This window comes from Cydia strobilella, chromosome 24, assembly GCF_947568885.1.
Source record: "Cydia strobilella chromosome 24, ilCydStro3.1, whole genome shotgun sequence".
NCBI lineage: Eukaryota > Metazoa > Arthropoda > Insecta > Lepidoptera > Tortricidae > Cydia > Cydia strobilella.
The window spans coordinates 5684392-5704150 of record NC_086064.1 but is presented as its reverse complement, the minus strand read 5'-3'; the positions used below and the strand labels follow the sequence as shown (position 1 = coordinate 5704150).

General features: G+C 48.7%; 5 protein-coding genes and 1 pseudogene across 5 annotated transcripts; all 6 read left to right on the top strand.

The window, feature by feature from the left end:
- The first annotated feature begins 544 nt into the window (after nucleotides 1-544).
- Nucleotides 545-10466, top strand: LOC134752448 (uncharacterized; annotated as a pseudogene).
- On the top strand, nucleotides 3973-4653 carry LOC134752046 (late histone H1-like). The gene has a single exon (XM_063687607.1). The coding sequence runs from the start codon at nucleotides 3973-3975 to the stop codon at nucleotides 4651-4653; it is 681 nt and encodes a 226-aa protein (XP_063543677.1).
- On the top strand, nucleotides 5408-5782 carry LOC134752048 (histone H2A). The gene has a single exon (XM_063687609.1). It carries the CDS (start codon nucleotides 5408-5410, stop codon nucleotides 5780-5782), a length of 375 nt encoding a protein of 124 aa, XP_063543679.1.
- Nucleotides 8675-9052, top strand: LOC134752047 (histone H2B). The gene has a single exon (XM_063687608.1). It carries the CDS (start codon nucleotides 8675-8677, stop codon nucleotides 9050-9052), a length of 378 nt encoding a protein of 125 aa, XP_063543678.1.
- Nucleotides 10467-11347: 881 nt separating the features above from the next.
- Nucleotides 11348-11659, top strand: LOC134752447 (histone H4). Its single transcript, XM_063688149.1, has one exon. The coding sequence runs from the start codon at nucleotides 11348-11350 to the stop codon at nucleotides 11657-11659; it is 312 nt and encodes a 103-aa protein (XP_063544219.1).
- Nucleotides 11660-19002: 7343 nt separating this feature from the next.
- On the top strand, nucleotides 19003-19683 carry LOC134752346 (late histone H1-like). Its single transcript, XM_063688025.1, has one exon. It carries the CDS (start codon nucleotides 19003-19005, stop codon nucleotides 19681-19683), a length of 681 nt encoding a protein of 226 aa, XP_063544095.1.
- Nucleotides 19684-19759: the final 76 nt, after the last annotated feature.

The following is a 19759-nucleotide window of genomic DNA, read 5'->3' as shown; positions in this document are numbered from 1 at the left end:
AAACCAAACATAACCTGACATTATAAAAAAAAGTTAGGTTAGGTTTTGAGTGACAAAAAAAAAAAACCTAACCTAACTTTGACCTAACCTAACCTAACTCGATCAAACCTAACTCCGCGAAACCTAACATAACCTGACCTAACTTATAAACCTATTTTATAAAATACTAACCTAACTTTAATAACCTGACCTAACTCGATTGAACCGGCTATCGAGGCGAATTTCGATAGCGATGACTGTTATTTAAATGAAATATATGTATGTATGTATGTATGTATGTATTTATTTATTTATTTATTTATTAATTAATATTTCAATTATATTATTGTTATTCTAATCAGAAATTTTGTGTTGGTGAGAAAGGAAGAGGGGCGAGGGGGACGTGTATGTGAATTTTATAGCCCTCTCGCTCACACGGACACTAACCCCGTCCCTTTCCGACCAGCCAGCACGTATAAATAGCGACTCGCTGGCGAAAAATCGCTTATTCCCTCTCGTGACTCGTTAACGTAACGTACACGCACGCGTATTATTATTATTCACAATGGCCCGTACCAAGCAGACCGCTCGTAAATCCACCGGTGGTAAAGCGCCCCGCAAACAGCTCGCCACCAAGGCGGCCCGCAAGAGCGCGCCCGCCACCGGCGGCGTCAAGAAGCCCCATCGTTACAGGCCCGGCACCGTCGCCCTCCGTGAGATCCGTCGCTACCAGAAGAGCACTGAGCTTCTGATCCGCAAGCTGCCCTTCCAGCGTCTGGTGCGTGAGATCGCTCAGGACTTCAAGACCGATCTGCGCTTCCAGAGCTCTGCCGTTATGGCTCTCCAGGAGGCCAGCGAGGCTTACCTCGTCGGTCTCTTCGAGGACACCAATCTGTGCGCTATCCACGCCAAGCGTGTGACCATCATGCCCAAGGACATCCAGCTGGCTCGCAGGATCCGCGGTGAACGTGCCTAAACCACCACGTTTAAACTGGCACGGAGCAACATCACAGGACGCAGTCTGCGCGAACGCATACGGTTACATTATATGTATTATTTTGTACCACGCGTTTTGCGTCTGGACGTGCGAACGTGACGCTTCTGTCAGTCATATATCAAAAGGCCCTTTTCAGGGCCACACATGATTCTAAAATTCACAATTGTTTCTTTGAACAAACACTTGCGTAGATAAATCGATCGATCGATCACTGCATGGTCATTACGAAAAAAAAAAAAAAAAAAATATATATATATAATTTACACATAACCAACCGTACACAAAATGTACGGAGGTATATATGAAATTTAACTGCAATACACGAAATACTACTATACTGTAAGGATTATTTAAGAAAGAACTTATTTCCTATAATAATAGGAGTTAACACACTAATAGATTGGAAAGTAAATTAAAATCGTCACGTGACTCTCATATTAAGCGCTATTTTATTATATCGACAAAATTATTACCACTGATTGAATGCTTACAAAAATATTAGAGGAGAAGAATCCTTCACAAGAGGATCTAATCCGTAAGCCGGCCGCCGTTTTTATAGTATATATTATCCCCTACGTCTAAACCTAAGTATCCAAAATTAATTTAAATATCATATAATATGAAATTATTTATCAATAGGTATATATAATATTATATTTCTTTAGATATATGAAAAGTAAGTCAAATAATAATGCTCTGATATATCTTACCCCGTCCCCCGTCGCCCCGCAATAGGGTAAAACGTATAAATAGCGGCAAAATGATGGCTAGCTAGCTATTCCACTCGTGTCGACGCGCGGCGCAAGTCGTGTGTTGAGTATTCCGTTCGAGAAGTCTAATCTCTACTACAACAAGTCGCAATGACCGGTCGCGGTAAGGGAGGTAAAGGTCTGGGGAAAGGAGGAGCCAAGCGCCACAGGAAGGTGCTCCGTGATAACATCCAGGGTATCACCAAGCCCGCCATCCGTCGTCTCGCCCGCAGAGGTGGCGTCAAGCGTATCTCCGGCCTGATCTACGAGGAGACCCGCGGCGTTCTCAAGGTGTTCCTCGAGAACGTGATCCGTGACGCGGTCACCTACACCGAGCACGCCAAGAGGAAGACCGTCACCGCCATGGACGTCGTCTACGCTCTGAAGCGTCAAGGCCGCACCCTCTACGGTTTCGGAGGTTAAGCGCTGCACTGTCAGCGTCGTCGCGCGCGATATCGTGTAATATGTACTAACGTGGGTATTACCGTATCGCGCAGACGCAAATAAAAAAAAAAAGGCCCTTTTCAGGGCCGCAAATAATTCTATGATACGATTACGATAAAAAGTTTCAGTAGCGACACAGACGGACAAACAATCGATCTCTACCCATCCTATGTTATCCAAAATATCTACTAAATAACTACTAATAATCTAGTATCGTCGTAGGTGGTACGTACATTTATTACAATTACTTACTTACCCGGCACCGCGCAACACTTCTAACTTCTACAGCGTCCAGCTCGTAAGCATCGCTTGTGCTAAGTATCTATTGATACCAGAGGAAGCGAAACAATCCAAAATTGAACCACGAGCGGTACATACAAAATTGGAATCTTGAGGGTTTCATCAACATTTTTAGTTTCACCACACCAACCCGAAGAAGAAAATATTAATTAACTGGTAAAAGATATATATATATATATTTTTTTTTTTTTTTTTTTTTTTTTTTTTTTTTTTTTTTTTTTTTTTAATAACACCATCATATACTTATAAACAATCACATGCAACCGCACACACCACATTTTACTTTACCCGCGAACCTCACCTGACCTGTGAGTGATCTGCTACTGATAATGACGACTAGTCGATGAACTGACCAATTAGATAAAGGATTCGCAAATAGTGCACAAAACGGACAGGGACACCCAACATCCCCGCACCCACTCACCTCACTTTACAAAAAAAAAAAAAAAAAAAAAAAAAAAAGAAAGTATAATATAAACACAGGTTTTAGACTTCTCGTGTTCCTATGATGATGAATACATAATATTTAGGTACTTACATATAATATATACATATCAACCTAAACAGATTTTTATGTCAAAATAATTTATATCGTTTGTTCCAATATCAACATTCAGATAATATCATACGTTAAATTATTATAAATAAATACGCCGGACCAAAAACTAAATAAATCTAAACGACGACCTACACGAGACTCTTACCTACTACGATGCCCGCACGCACGTGTCGCGCTGTATGATCCTCGTAGAAGAAGAGAGTTTAACTATACGAATTATAATAATATTCATTAATACGATATCTTAATGTATAATATAACATAACATAATTATTTAAATTTAATATAAAGTACCTATCCCGTTTTACGTCGGTACCGGCAGAGAGCAAACCACTGAACGTAGGCAATGCAATCCAAGTCGCGGTACGGCTGTTTTACGACAGTGAAGACAACAAGTCAAAATAACATTATAAATATAATTTTCTAATGTTGTTATTGTGTCACATCTATCTATGGTATCTTCGCATTTAACTGGAGGACACATAATAGTGTTAGATGTGATTTTAATTAAGAAAAATCACTTTTTAAACTGACCCGAGGTGTCCGCAACCTATAATACCAAAAGTAAAGTTCTCTCATTCGTTTATCGGCGTTCCAAATCCTAAAACTTCTATTAAAATACGTATATCAATTCATAAAGAATGTATATGTGCAATTTTATTATAATCATTATAATATAATTCACTATAAATTTAGTTTAATCATAAACGAGTAAGTGAAAACTTGGAAGTGTTATTACGAGAAAACGTCCCGCGACATGAGGGTCTGCGTTACGGTTAAGCCGGAGTATATATAAAAAGTGGCGCCCCCAATAAGCCGTGTTTAGTACTCGCCAGCGCAGCGCTCCGCTTACACGCGTCCGCTGTATTCTCTTTGCGCAGTTTGTGCGATTTACTAATTTACTTTACTTACTTACTTGACGATTAATAAATAAATAAATAAATATGGCCGACACCGCAGTTGCTGCCGACGCTCCCGCCCCGGCGACGCCCGCGAAGAAGCCTAAGGCGTCCGCCTCCGCTGGCGCTAAGAAGCCTAAGGCGAAACCCACCCACCCTAAGACGTCCGAGATGGTTAACAGCGCCATCAAGGAGTTGAAGGAGAGAAGCGGTTCGTCCCTGCAGGCTATCAAGAAGTACATCGCCGCCCAGTACAAGGTCGACGCCGAGAAGCTGGCCCCTTTCATCAGAAAATATCTTAAGAGCGCAGTCGAATCCGGCGCACTCATTCAGACCAAAGGCAAGGGCGCGTCCGGCTCCTTCAAACTGGAGTCGAAGTCATCATCGGCCGGCAAGAAGCCCGCCGCGGCCAAGAAATCTAGCGCCGCTAAATCTTCAGCCGCCGCTAAGAAGCCCGCCGCAGCTAAGCCCGCTAAGGCGAAGAAGGCCGCTGCGTCCCCGGCCAAGCCTAAGGCCGCCACGAAGGACAAGAAGGCTGCCGCCGCCAAGAAGAAGCCCGCCGCGAAGAAACCTTCCACCCCCGCCAAGGGCAAGAGCGCCGCCGCGCCTAAGGCCAAGAAGACCGCGAAGCCGCCGACCAAGAAGCCTAAAGCTCCCAAGCCCAAGAAGGCCGCGGCCGCTCCCAAAGCGAAGCCCGCCGCCAAGAAGGCTGCCTCGAAGAAGTAAGAAGACTGCGTCACATTGTCGTCGTCGTACTTACATCGGCCGTGATGGTGGAGGATATGTCGATTGTCGTCGCTATATATCGTATATACGACGACGTGTCGCCTGTTCACACGCCTCTCGTCATACGCCTGTGCGCGTTAAACGCACATCAAAAAGCCCTTTTCAGGGCTAACAAATTTATTCAAAGGTTCATATCGCCTCTGTTTCATTGCAATAAGCACACACACACATACATACACGAGTCGATCGATCGCAATCAATATAAAAAGTCAATCTCAAATCGAGTCTTATGGCAAAAGTCTCAAGATTATTGATGATCTCACTGATAAGACTGATTAGGTTAGGTTTTCATGAATACTTACACAGAATATTTTCTTATCGATGGTGAATGATGATAAATATAACTGTATTATTTGAAGTCTTAGATTTACAACAACAACAACTACATAAATATAAGTATATAATTTACGGAATATTTTTTGTTAATTGTGTCATTTTTATTAGGTATACTTTGATGTATAAATTGAAATGTTTTTATTTTATATCTATCTCTTTCTAATTTGCGCTCTTGCACGCGACTCGTTGATTGGTCGATCGGGCTCGTGTTATGTCGGCTCGTTGTATCCCCACTATCAGCGTACACCGTGAACGTATAAAATAAAGGCAACTACTAAAAAAGAGCGTATACACTCGCAAGCAAGCAATCGTGCTCTCGTTTCGTGTGTGTAAACTAAACTTAAATCTCTCTTTAAACATGTCTGGACGCGGTAAAGGTGGCAAGGTTAAGGGAAAGGCAAAGTCCCGTTCTAACCGTGCCGGACTTCAGTTCCCCGTCGGTCGTATCCACAGGCTTCTACGCAAGGGCAACTACGCCGAGCGCGTCGGTGCCGGTGCCCCGGTGTACCTAGCCGCCGTCATGGAGTACCTGGCCGCTGAGGTTCTCGAGTTGGCAGGCAACGCCGCTCGCGACAACAAGAAGACCAGGATCATCCCTAGGCATCTCCAGCTGGCGATCCGCAACGACGAGGAGTTGAACAAGCTCCTCTCCGGTGTGACCATCGCCCAGGGTGGTGTGCTGCCTAACATTCAGGCCGTGCTCCTGCCCAAGAAGACCGAGAAGAAGGCTTAAGTGTACTCACTTCTCATCAGGCTACATCTCTAGCGGTAACACCCGGCGTTTGGTGAATGTGGCCTCTGTTATATTCCCGCCCGAGTGACCGTTACAAAAGGCCCTTTTCAGGGCCACAATATGATTCTGTGATAACGTTGTAAGTTTCATGGCATAACGCATACGTGTATGATGTCATTCGATCGATCAATATAATTATATCATATACATATATATGAACGATGAATGAATGAATGAATGTTATTACTTACGGTAAGTAGATAATTCTGAATTCTAATAAGATTATTTTTCTGATTGCAAAACACATCACTACACACGTCTCTATATGAGAGACTTGAGACATCGTTTCGTCAAGAAGTATAATAAATAAACGACAAATAAAGGTAATGTGATGGCTCAGAGCTATTACTTGCTCATCTACAGCAGTGTGTCACTGTAACAACAACAACAATAGTAAATAAACATAAAGCTATATACATTTAAATAATATAATTGTTATCCGCCTACGGTTTTGAACAAAACTGATGATGGTATAATCTATACGGCATTTGATATATTTTATAATCAAAATAATAATACCTATATGTAAGTAATATCAATACGCGCTCTCACTCCCCACCATGCCGACCGACGATACTAATGATGCACGAACGCTATTGGTCGATATACCGCGAGCGCGACGCTCGATCTTTAATCCCCTATTTCCCGTTCTCCGCTTTAACAAAATGAGCGCAACTTAGTACGAAATTAAAGATGTAAAGACCGAGCTCAATCGTCTGGAGCGATTGTTAAAGGACAAACTCAACGAGCACAGAGCTGCAAGCTGGGAAGCGCACATCGATAGCCTAACCGATCACGTTCCTTCCATCCACAGGTTATGCAGACAACTCAGCTCGAAACCCGAGCCGATACACCCACTAGAGGACGACACCGACGGAATCCTGAAATACGCAGCCAAGGACAGAGCGGAAATACTCGCTCGCAGCCTTGAGCAGCAATTCAGGCCCTTCCCCGACACAGACCCGCAACACACAGCGGACATCGTACAGCACGTCAGAGACTATCTCAACGTGCCGGTCGAAACCCACGATGATCCAATCTACTTTTCTCCTTCACAGGTCAAGGCGACTATCAGGCACCACTGCAATCCGAAGAAGGCACCGGGCCCCGACGAGATCCCGAACATGGCGCTCCGCCAACTGCCGCTAAACACCTTAGCGGCAGTGGCGCGCCTGTTCAACGGGATCTTGCGGTCGGGGCACTTTCCCACCGTCTGGAAGACGGGACGGGTCATCGTCCTTCCCAAACCCGGGAAGGACAGAAGAAAGCCGGAGAGCTACCGGCCTATCACGTTGCTATGCAACCTATCAAAGGTATTCGAGAGGTTGCTGCTCCGGCACCTCTCGCCACACATCCAACCCAGGCCGGAGCAATTTGGTTTCAGGTCTCAACACTCCACCACGTTGCAGCTCACCCGTGTCCTACACCACATGGGCATGGCGCTCAACAAAAAGGAGTACACAGTCGCTGTCCTCCTAGACATGGAGAAAGCTTTTGACCGAGTCTGGCACGAAGGTCTAATATACAAACTTTCTCTGTCCACAGCACCCCGCCGCATCGTGAGAATCATCGCATCATTCCTAGCAGACCGACGCTTCCACGTACAAGTGGAAGGCACGGTGTCGCAGGACCGCCCAATACAGGCAGGAGTCCCCCAGGGGAGCTGCCTATCGCCCTCGTGCTATGCGCGCTACACCGACGACATACCAGTCGTAGGACAAGCGCAACTAGCCCTCTTTGCTGACGACGCCGCTTACTATGCTTCATCTTTTCAGATGCCGCATGCAGTCTCCAAGATCCAGCCGACGCTCGACGCCCTTCCTGACTGGCTCTCCAAATGGAGGCTATCAGTCAATGTGGGCAAAACGCAAGCGCTCATCACAGGGCAAGCGCGAGACTTGCCCGCACCTCCTTCTCTTTTAGGACAACCGCTCACGTGGTCACCCACAGTGAAATATCTGGGGGTGACCATAGACAGGCGGCTCACCATGCAGAAACACACGGCGGAGACAATCAGACGAGCGAAAACCGCTCGAATGAACCTCCGCCCGGTTTTCTGCAGCAAGCTCCCTGTACGGACCAAAGTCGGTCTGTACAAAGCTTACGTCCGCTCTCGACTAACCTACGCTACACCAGCCTGGTATTCTTTCTGTTCCAGGTTCAACAAGCAGAGGATGAGGAGCCAGGAGACACTCTCGCTACGGACCATCGTCGCAGCAACCCGATTCGTCAGCAACGCAGCCATCGCCGAGTACCTGAAGTGGCGCAGCCTGGACGAGTTCATCGAGCGTCTCGCGCGGGTCATGTATGACCGCGCGGACAACTGCAGCCACGACCATCTACGAGGGATCGCGCCACACTACACACGACCACCGGACCTACACGGGGCTCGGCATCTCCCCCGAGCCCTCCTACACAACGACGACGACGACAACAACGAAGAAGAGGAAGAAGAAGACGTCGTCGACGACACAACAACACCACACACACTCGGATGACACCTAAGAAGCACACGCCAGCCTAAACTGCCGGTCGCCTTCACTGCGGCCCCGAAACCTGGCCCCGCTCAAACGGTATCACCAGGCTAGGGGTTGCGGGGTTGGATAACGGCCGGTAGCGATAAAGCTGGCCTACACCGGATCGCGCAGCCGTCCAAAAATCGACGGTGGAAGACCGCCCCACGAAGATGGGGCGCGAAAACAGATTCAGTCTCCGCAACAGGGATGTTGAAGAGACCCCTCACACCCTCCCAAAAGGGTATCGAGATGACATACATACGAAATTTTTATTCTCAGTTCGACTATCGTACTGTAAGCATCTAACTATATCACAATGCCACCCAAGACTAGCGGTAAGGCCGCCAAGAAATCCGGCAAGGCCCAGAAGAACATCTCCAAGTCGGACTCGAAGAAAAAGAAGAAGCATAAGCGCAAGGAGAGCTACGCCATTTACATCTACAAGGTGCTCAAGCAGGTCCACCCCGACACCGGTATCTCCAGCAAGGCCATGTCGATCATGAACTCTTTCGTGAACGACATCTTCGAGCGCATCGCCGCCGAGGCCTCCCGCCTCGCTCACTACAACAAGAGGTCCACCATCACCAGCAGGGAGGTGCAGACATCCGTGAGGCTCTTGCTGCCCGGTGAGCTCGCCAAGCACGCCGTCAGTGAAGGCACCAAGGCCGTCACCAAGTACACCAGCTCCAAGTAAGCGTCCGTCGTTCCTCGTATGCTATCTGTCTTCTCAATACACTTTTAGTGTAATGGGTTTAGGTAGTTCGTATTGCGACACGACACGCTGCGAGAGTGTGGTTTGTACAACAACCAAAAAGGCCCTTTTCAGGGCCACAAATACGTTCTGAATATATAATATAAGAAGTTTCTAGATAGCCGTGCATACGGTGTCAATCGGTATCAACACGAAAGTTGTATCAACATGTAAGAGTATTAAATAAGGAATCAACAATACACACATACACTTAGTGTATGCATATGTGTAACGTGAGACGTTATGGATATTAAATTTAGGTTAGGTTTTTATAAAATAAGTAGTTATGTTAGGTTTCGCGGAGTTAGGTTAGGTTTTGAATGACATTATAAAAAAAAGTTAGGTTTGATCGGTTTGAACTTTGACCTAACCTAACCTAACTCGATCAAACCTAACTCCGCGAAACCAAACATAACCTGACATTATAAAAAAAAGTTAGGTTAGGTTTTGAGTGACAAAAAAAAAAAACCTAACCTAACTTTGACCTAACCTAACCTAACTCGATCAAACCTAACTCCGCGAAACCTAACATAACCTGACCTAACTTATAAACCTATTTTATAAAATACTAACCTAACTTTAATAACCTGACCTAACTCGATTGAACCGGCTATCGAGGCGAATTTCGATAGCGATGACTGTTATTTAAATGAAATATATGTATGTATGTATGTATGTATGTATTTATTTATTTATTTATTTATTAATTAATATTTCAATTATATTATTGTTATTCTAATCAGAAATTTTGTGTTGGTGAGAAAGGAAGAGGGGCGAGGGGGACGTGTATGTGAATTTTATAGCCCTCTCGCTCACACGGACACTAACCCCGTCCCTTTCCGACCAGCCAGCACGTATAAATAGCGACTCGCTGGCGAAAAATCGCTTATTCCCTCTCGTGACTCGTTAACGTAACGTACACGCACGCGTATTATTATTATTCACAATGGCCCGTACCAAGCAGACCGCTCGTAAATCCACCGGTGGTAAAGCGCCCCGCAAACAGCTCGCCACCAAGGCGGCCCGCAAGAGCGCGCCCGCCACCGGCGGCGTCAAGAAGCCCCATCGTTACAGGCCCGGCACCGTCGCCCTCCGTGAGATCCGTCGCTACCAGAAGAGCACTGAGCTTCTGATCCGCAAGCTGCCCTTCCAGCGTCTGGTGCGTGAGATCGCTCAGGACTTCAAGACCGATCTGCGCTTCCAGAGCTCTGCCGTTATGGCTCTCCAGGAGGCCAGCGAGGCTTACCTCGTCGGTCTCTTCGAGGACACCAATCTGTGCGCTATCCACGCCAAGCGTGTGACCATCATGCCCAAGGACATCCAGCTGGCTCGCAGGATCCGCGGTGAACGTGCCTAAACCACCACGTTTAAACTGGCACGGAGCAACATCACAGGACGCAGTCTGCGCGAACGCATACGGTTACATTATATGTATTATTTTGTACCACGCGTTTTGCGTCTGGACGTGCGAACGTGACGCTTCTGTCAGTCATATATCAAAAGGCCCTTTTCAGGGCCACACATGATTCTAAAATTCACAATTGTTTCTTTGAACAAACACTTGCGTAGATAAATCGATCGATCGATCACTGCATGGTCATTACGAAAAAAAAAAAAAAAAAAATATATATATATAATTTACACATAACCAACCGTACACAAAATGTACGGAGGTATATATGAAATTTAACTGCAATACACGAAATACTACTATACTGTAAGGATTATTTAAGAAAGAACTTATTTCCTATAATAATAGGAGTTAACACACTAATAGATTGGAAAGTAAATTAAAATCGTCACGTGACTCTCATATTAAGCGCTATTTTATTATATCGACAAAATTATTACCACTGATTGAATGCTTACAAAAATATTAGAGGAGAAGAATCCTTCACAAGAGGATCTAATCCGTAAGCCGGCCGCCGTTTTTATAGTATATATTATCCCCTACGTCTAAACCTAAGTATCCAAAATTAATTTAAATATCATATAATATGAAATTATTTATCAATAGGTATATATAATATTATATTTCTTTAGATATATGAAAAGTAAGTCAAATAATAATGCTCTGATATATCTTACCCCGTCCCCCGTCGCCCCGCAATAGGGTAAAACGTATAAATAGCGGCAAAATGATGGCTAGCTAGCTATTCCACTCGTGTCGACGCGCGGCGCAAGTCGTGTGTTGAGTATTCCGTTCGAGAAGTCTAATCTCTACTACAACAAGTCGCAATGACCGGTCGCGGTAAGGGAGGTAAAGGTCTGGGGAAAGGAGGAGCCAAGCGCCACAGGAAGGTGCTCCGTGATAACATCCAGGGTATCACCAAGCCCGCCATCCGTCGTCTCGCCCGCAGAGGTGGCGTCAAGCGTATCTCCGGCCTGATCTACGAGGAGACCCGCGGCGTTCTCAAGGTGTTCCTCGAGAACGTGATCCGTGACGCGGTCACCTACACCGAGCACGCCAAGAGGAAGACCGTCACCGCCATGGACGTCGTCTACGCTCTGAAGCGTCAAGGCCGCACCCTCTACGGTTTCGGAGGTTAAGCGCTGCACTGTCAGCGTCGTCGCGCGCGATATCGTGTAATATGTACTAACGTGGGTATTACCGTATCGCGCAGACGCAAATAAAAAAAAAAAGGCCCTTTTCAGGGCCGCAAATAATTCTATGATACGATTACGATAAAAAGTTTCAGTAGCGACACAGACGGACAAACAATCGATCTCTACCCATCCTATGTTATCCAAAATATCTACTAAATAACTACTAATAATCTAGTATCGTCGTAGGTGGTACGTACATTTATTACAATTACTTACTTACCCGGCACCGCGCAACACTTCTAACTTCTACAGCGTCCAGCTCGTAAGCATCGCTTGTGCTAAGTATCTATTGATACCAGAGGAAGCGAAACAATCCAAAATTGAACCACGAGCGGTACATACAAAATTGGAATCTTGAGGGTTTCATCAACATTTTTAGTTTCACCACACCAACCCGAAGAAGAAAATATTAATTAACTGGTAAAAGATATATATATATATATTTTTTTTTTTTTTTTTTTTTTTTTTTTTTTTTTTTTTTTTTTTTTTAATAACACCATCATATACTTATAAACAATCACATGCAACCGCACACACCACATTTTACTTTACCCGCGAACCTCACCTGACCTGTGAGTGATCTGCTACTGATAATGACGATCGTATGTATGTCATCTCGATACCCTTTTGGGAGGGTGTGAGGGGTCTCTTCAACATCCCTGTTGCGGAGACTGAATCTGTTTTCGCGCCCCATCTTCGTGGGGCGGTCTTCCACCGTCGATTTTTGGACGGCTGCGCGATCCGGTGTAGGCCAGCTTTATCGCTACCGGCCGTTATCCAACCCCGCAACCCCTAGCCTGGTGATACCGTTTGAGCGGGGCCAGGTTTCGGGGCCGCAGTGAAGGCGACCGGCAGTTTAGGCTGGCGTGTGCTTCGTAGGTGTCATCCGAGTGTGTGTGGTGTTGTTGTGTCGTCGACGACGTCTTCTTCTTCCTCTTCTTCGTTGTTGTCGTCGTCGTCGTTGTGTAGGAGGGCTCGGGGGAGATGCCGAGCCCCGTGTAGGTCCGGTGGTCGTGTGTAGTGTGGCGCGATCCCTCGTAGATGGTCGTGGCTGCAGTTGTCCGCGCGGTCATACATGACCCGCGCGAGACGCTCGATGAACTCGTCCAGGCTGCGCCACTTCAGGTACTCGGCGATGGCTGCGTTGCTGACGAATCGGGTTGCTGCGACGATGGTCCGTAGCGAGAGTGTCTCCTGGCTCCTCATCCTCTGCTTGTTGAACCTGGAACAGAAAGAATACCAGGCTGGTGTAGCGTAGGTTAGTCGAGAGCGGACGTAAGCTTTGTACAGACCGACTTTGGTCCGTACAGGGAGCTTGCTGCAGAAAACCGGGCGGAGGTTCATTCGAGCGGTTTTCGCTCGTCTGATTGTCTCCGCCGTGTGTTTCTGCATGGTGAGCCGCCTGTCTATGGTCACCCCCAGATATTTCACTGTGGGTGACCACGTGAGCGGTTGTCCTAAAAGAGAAGGAGGTGCGGGCAAGTCTCGCGCTTGCCCTGTGATGAGCGCTTGCGTTTTGCCCACATTGACTGATAGCCTCCATTTGGAGAGCCAGTCAGGAAGGGCGTCGAGCGTCGGCTGGATCTTGGAGACTGCATGCGGCATCTGAAAAGATGAAGCATAGTAAGCGGCGTCGTCAGCAAAGAGGGCTAGTTGCGCTTGTCCTACGACTGGTATGTCGTCGGTGTAGCGCGCATAGCACGAGGGCGATAGGCAGCTCCCCTGGGGGACTCCTGCCTGTATTGGGCGGTCCTGCGACACCGTGCCTTCCACTTGTACGTGGAAGCGTCGGTCTGCTAGGAATGATGCGATGATTCTCACGATGCGGCGGGGTGCTGTGGACAGAGAAAGTTTGTATATTAGACCTTCGTGCCAGACTCGGTCAAAAGCTTTCTCCATGTCTAGGAGGACAGCGACTGTGTACTCCTTTTTGTTGAGCGCCATGCCCATGTGGTGTAGGACACGGGTGAGCTGCAACGTGGTGGAGTGTTGAGACCTGAAACCAAATTGCTCCGGCCTGGGTTGGATGTGTGGCGAGAGGTGCCGGAGCAGCAACCTCTCGAATACCTTTGATAGGTTGCATAGCAACGTGATAGGCCGGTAGCTCTCCGGCTTTCTTCTGTCCTTCCCGGGTTTGGGAAGGACGATGACCCGTCCCGTCTTCCAGACGGTGGGAAAGTGCCCCGACCGCAAGATCCCGTTGAACAGGCGCGCCACTGCCGCTAAGGTGTTTAGCGGCAGTTGGCGGAGCGCCATGTTCGGGATCTCGTCGGGGCCCGGTGCCTTCTTCGGATTGCAGTGGTGCCTGATAGTCGCCTTGACCTGTGAAGGAGAAAAGTAGATTGGATCATCGTGGGTTTCGACCGGCACGTTGAGATAGTCTCTGACGTGCTGTACGATGTCCGCTGTGTGTTGCGGGTCTGTGTCGGGGAAGGGCCTGAATTGCTGCTCAAGGCTGCGAGCGAGTATTTCCGCTCTGTCCTTGGCTGCGTATTTCAGGATTCCGTCGGTGTCGTCCTCTAGTGGGTGTATCGGCTCGGGTTTCGAGCTGAGTTGTCTGCATAACCTGTGGATGGAAGGAACGTGATCGGTTAGGCTATCGATGTGCGCTTCCCAGCTTGCAGCTCTGTGCTCGTTGAGTTTGTCCTTTAACAATCGCTCCAGACGATTGAGCTCGGTCTTTACAGACTGAGCCCTAGTCCTTTGCCACTGTTTCCTGTACCAGCGCTTTTTCTCCAAAAGCGCTTGAAGCGGCCTCGGGAGCGGTTTGCGCCGGTCTGTGGGCGGGATGATGTGGGTGGCCTCGGCTAGGGCCGCCTTGATGTCTCCGGTGATTGTGGCTGCTGCTGCATCGACCTCTTCTGCGGTCGATATGGGACCTGTACGGGGAGAATTTACCATGGCTTCTGTGAAAGCCGTCCAGTCGTAGCGGCGTCCGGGTCCTCTGTTGAGTCTCGTCGTCGGTTGGTCTGCGATGGTCAGGAGCACCGGCCTATGGTCGGATGTGAGATCGTAAAATACCTGGTGCCTCATGAGTGTATCGACTCCGCGAGAGATCGCAAAGTCGATGGTGGTGCCCCTGTTGTACACGTCTGAGCCGTGATAGTGAGTGGGCTCGTAGGGCCCTCCCACTACCAGATCGAGGTCCTCCACGATCTGGTAGATAACGTTTCCCGCTTGGGAGTGCGCGGAGGAGTTCCAAGCGGAATGCTCGGCGTTGAAGTCCCCGGCCAGGATGGTCGGCACGGGGGAGTCCACCAGTAGTCGTTTGAGGTCGGCGCGCATCTCTGCCGGTCGGCAGTGTCCGCAGGGCCTGTAGATAGCAAACAAGCGCAGATTATGCCTTTGTAGTTTGATATCTATCCCCAGTGCGGATAGTGAGGCTGGCTGGTCGATGTCCACCATTTGGTGGATGATTGTCCTCTTGACAATGACTGCTAGGCCTCGGTAAGCGTACCCGGTTTCCGGGTTTGCCTGGTCGAGGCGGTACACGATGTACCCACTGGCTGAAAGCGTGTTGGACGCTTTCAACTTTGTCTCGCAAATCAGCATGATGTCGACGTCTTGGCTGTGGAGAAAAGTGCGCAGATCATTAAGTTTACCGCTTAATGTCTGCGCGTTCCAATATACTACCCTTAAATCTTTCTCTTTTAGGCCGTAAAAGAGTGTAGCTGGCGAATAACTTGCGTTATTGCTGGGGTGAGCTAGGCCTGAGTTTGGTCAGGCCTAGACAGAGACTTAATAGCTAACACTACCTCGTCTAGCGTTGGTTTCAGGGACGCAGTTACCGCGGTTTGCACCGCGGCAACTATGTCCCTGCGCAACGCTGTGGTGTCGATCTCTGCTTGCGACATCCTCTGCGGTTTGTGTTGTGGCTGCGGCAGTCTGCGTTGCCCGGGCTGGCGTTGCCTCGGCAGGTTGGCGGGTGCCATTAGGGAGCCTGTGGAAGACTCCTCCACCAGGTTAGGCGTGTCCGAGGCCCTAGTGTCCGGGCCTCGTTGCGGGCGGCGGGTTGGCGGGCGGCGTGAGTAGGAGCGGGTGCCCCCTCGCCAGTTGCGCAGCTCCTGTAAATATGTCTCACATTGCTTGTGATTGCCCGGGTGGTCTTTGTAGCAATTTGCACACGTTGCTGGCTCCTCTCTCGGTCGCGTGCACTGGTGTGACAAGTGCGGCAGGGCGCATTTCACGCATCGCACCGGTCGATGGCATCCCTGTGAAGAGTGCCTAAAGCCCTGGCACCGATAACATTGCGGTGGCCCGGGTTTACCTCTCCAAGGTTCGACACGAACCTTGGTGTTGATGTTCGCGATGCTTGTGAGGTCCAGAAAACCAGGGTTTTCTCGCTCCGTGCCGTCGAGCTGGACGAAGAAGATGGTGCCTCCTCGTCCTCTGCCTGTGGAGATTAAGCGTGCATGTGATACAGTATACCCCTCTGTTTCGCACGCGTCCTTCACGTCCTGCACCGTCATGCTTGACGGTAGGCCGCGGATTGCAGCCTTCATTGGTAGGGTCGACTTCTCCGGATGCTTGACGAACTGGATCCTCGGGTCGAGGGCCTGCTCGCTGCTGAGGTAGGAGAATACCACTCGGTATTCCTCCCCGGTCCTGGGATAGAACCGTACCCCGGTCGGTTCGACGTTCTCGGTTTTGGCCTCAAAACCGAGACGCTTGTTGATGGCCCTCAGGTGGTGGGCCGGGTCTGGGAGGACCTCGGCCAGGATCTGGGGCGGTTTGGCCTTCTTGGTCAGGGGCGGCGCCTGCTGCTTCTTCTTCTTGCTGGTTGCGGTGTCTGTGGGCAGAGAAGTGGCGGTTTTAGGTGGCGATTTGGCCGCTTCCGCGTACGCGTTGGCGCTTACTACCGGCGTGGGTAATAGCACTTTGCGTGGCGGTGGCTGTTGTGAGCCTCCGGCGGCGGGTGTAGTTGGCTCCATTGTGTCCATCGGCTGCGAGACCTGTGGGCAGACGGCGGGTTGAGTAGGCCCGCGCGCCACAGGAGTGATGCGGTTACATTCCCGCTTTTCCTCCTGTGCCGGCGGGCTGTCCTCGTCCCGTCGCCTCTTCTGTTGGCGCGCCCTAGAGTGCGTCAACAGGGTTGAGAGTAGCGCCGCCTCGAGCGGGCCGAGGGTGCAACTGTCTAGCGATCCCCGAGCTACTCTGTCGAGTTTCTCGAATATCGCCATCCAGGAGGCCCCGGTCATCTCGAGGCCGGGCTGAGGGCGGCAAGGTGACTGTTGGCGGCGATGCGGTGAGTTGGCCGGCGTGATGAGGTTGCCGGCCGGCTGCGGCGGCGGCAGCGGACTCTCGGCGCGTAATGCATTACCACCACGTGGTGACAAGTCAAGCGGTGATGAGTCATCGCGTGACAAGTCACAACGTGTTGGGACCTGTTTGGTCGCTGACTGCGCCGCCTCCCCGTCCCCGGGCGTTCCGGAGGTGCATCTGGCCTCAGCGCCCAAGCCTTCGTCGGAGCCCTCCACGGAGTCCTCGAAGTCAAGGTCCTCTTCCGAGTCACTTGACGCCGAAGACCCCGTGTAGCTCCCACAAGCTGGTAAGCGCCTTGGCTTTGTGCACTCCGTTACGTCCGGAGAAGGGGTTGGCGTGAGCTGGTCGTTGGCCTGAGGTCGCATCACCCCCGTCGAGGCCGCTGCCGCGGCCGAGTCCTCCTCCGATGTGGCCTTCGTCTCCTTGGTAGGCGTCCTATAGATGCCCATGGCTGTGGCGTGTGTGTGCGGTGTCGGCGTGTTGACCTGTAATTAACACAGGCGTGAGCACAAGATAAAATACAGATGGCAGTGGGTTGAGACTGGGCTTGTAAACCCCGTTTGTGGCACCACCGACAAACGGCCCCGCTAGCGCCTGGTGGCTTTAGTTGGCACCGTTAGGTTTCCACCAGCAAACGATCTCAGCGAGGTCTTTTCAACACTGGGGGCCACTGAATTTAAAATAATAAATAATAATAAATCGCCTTTATTATTATTTATTATGTACTTGCACAACACTGGCGTTAACACACGACAACTAATGAGTTGGGTAGGGTGCGTAAGTCTCGAGAGCGTGCTCAAGCGCGTGCGTTCCCGTCAACGTCACAGTTGCGACTCTCGATAATGACGACTAGTCGATGAACTGACCAATTAGATAAAGGATTCGCAAATAGTGCACAAAACGGACAGGGACACCCAACATCCCCGCACCCACTCACCTCACTTTACAAAAAAAAAAAAAAAAAAAAAAAAAAAAAAAAAAAAGAAAGTATAATATAAACACAGGTTTTAGACTTCTCGTGTTCCTATGATGATGAATACATAATATTTAGGTACTTACATATAATATATACATATCAACCTAAACAGATTTTTATGTCAAAATAATTTATATCGTTTGTTCCAATATCAACATTCAGATAATATCATACGTTAAATTATTATAAATAAATACGCCGGACCAAAAACTAAATAAATCTAAACGACGACCTACACGAGACTCTTACCTACTACGATGCCCGCACGCACGTGTCGCGCTGTATGATCCTCGTAGAAGAAGAGAGTTTAACTATACGAATTATAATAATATTCATTAATACGATATCTTAATGTATAATATAACATAACATAATTATTTAAATTTAATATAAAGTACCTATCCCGTTTTACGTCGGTACCGGCAGAGAGCAAACCACTGAACGTAGGCAATGCAATCCAAGTCGCGGTACGGCTGTTTTACGACAGTGAAGACAACAAGTCAAAATAACATTATAAATATAATTTTCTAATGTTGTTATTGTGTCACATCTATCTATGGTATCTTCGCATTTAACTGGAGGACACATAATAGTGTTAGATGTGATTTTAATTAAGAAAAATCACTTTTTAAACTGACCCGAGGTGTCCGCAACCTATAATACCAAAAGTAAAGTTCTCTCATTCGTTTATCGGCGTTCCAAATCCTAAAACTTCTATTAAAATACGTATATCAATTCATAAAGAATGTATATGTGCAATTTTATTATAATCATTATAATATAATTCACTATAAATTTAGTTTAATCATAAACGAGTAAGTGAAAACTTGGAAGTGTTATTACGAGAAAACGTCCCGCGACATGAGGGTCTGCGTTACGGTTAAGCCGGAGTATATATAAAAAGTGGCGCCCCCAATAAGCCGTGTTTAGTACTCGCCAGCGCAGCGCTCCGCTTACACGCGTCCGCTGTATTCTCTTTGCGCAGTTTGTGCGATTTACTAATTTACTTTACTTACTTACTTGACGATTAATAAATAAATAAATAAATATGGCCGACACCGCAGTTGCTGCCGACGCTCCCGCCCCGGCGACGCCCGCGAAGAAGCCTAAGGCGTCCGCCTCCGCTGGCGCTAAGAAGCCTAAGGCGAAACCCACCCACCCTAAGACGTCCGAGATGGTTAACAGCGCCATCAAGGAGTTGAAGGAGAGAAGCGGTTCGTCCCTGCAGGCTATCAAGAAGTACATCGCCGCCCAGTACAAGGTCGACGCCGAGAAGCTGGCCCCTTTCATCAGAAAATATCTTAAGAGCGCAGTCGAATCCGGCGCACTCATTCAGACCAAAGGCAAGGGCGCGTCCGGCTCCTTCAAACTGGAGTCGAAGTCATCATCGGCCGGCAAGAAGCCCGCCGCGGCCAAGAAATCTAGCGCCGCTAAATCTTCAGCCGCCGCTAAGAAGCCCGCCGCAGCTAAGCCCGCTAAGGCGAAGAAGGCCGCTGCGTCCCCGGCCAAGCCTAAGGCCGCCACGAAGGACAAGAAGGCTGCCGCCGCCAAGAAGAAGCCCGCCGCGAAGAAACCTTCCACCCCCGCCAAGGGCAAGAGCGCCGCCGCGCCTAAGGCCAAGAAGACCGCGAAGCCGCCGACCAAGAAGCCTAAAGCTCCCAAGCCCAAGAAGGCCGCGGCCGCTCCCAAAGCGAAGCCCGCCGCCAAGAAGGCTGCCTCGAAGAAGTAAGAAGACTGCGTCACATTGTCGTCGTCGTACTTACATCGGCCGTGATGGTGGAGGATATGTCGATTGTCGTCGCTAT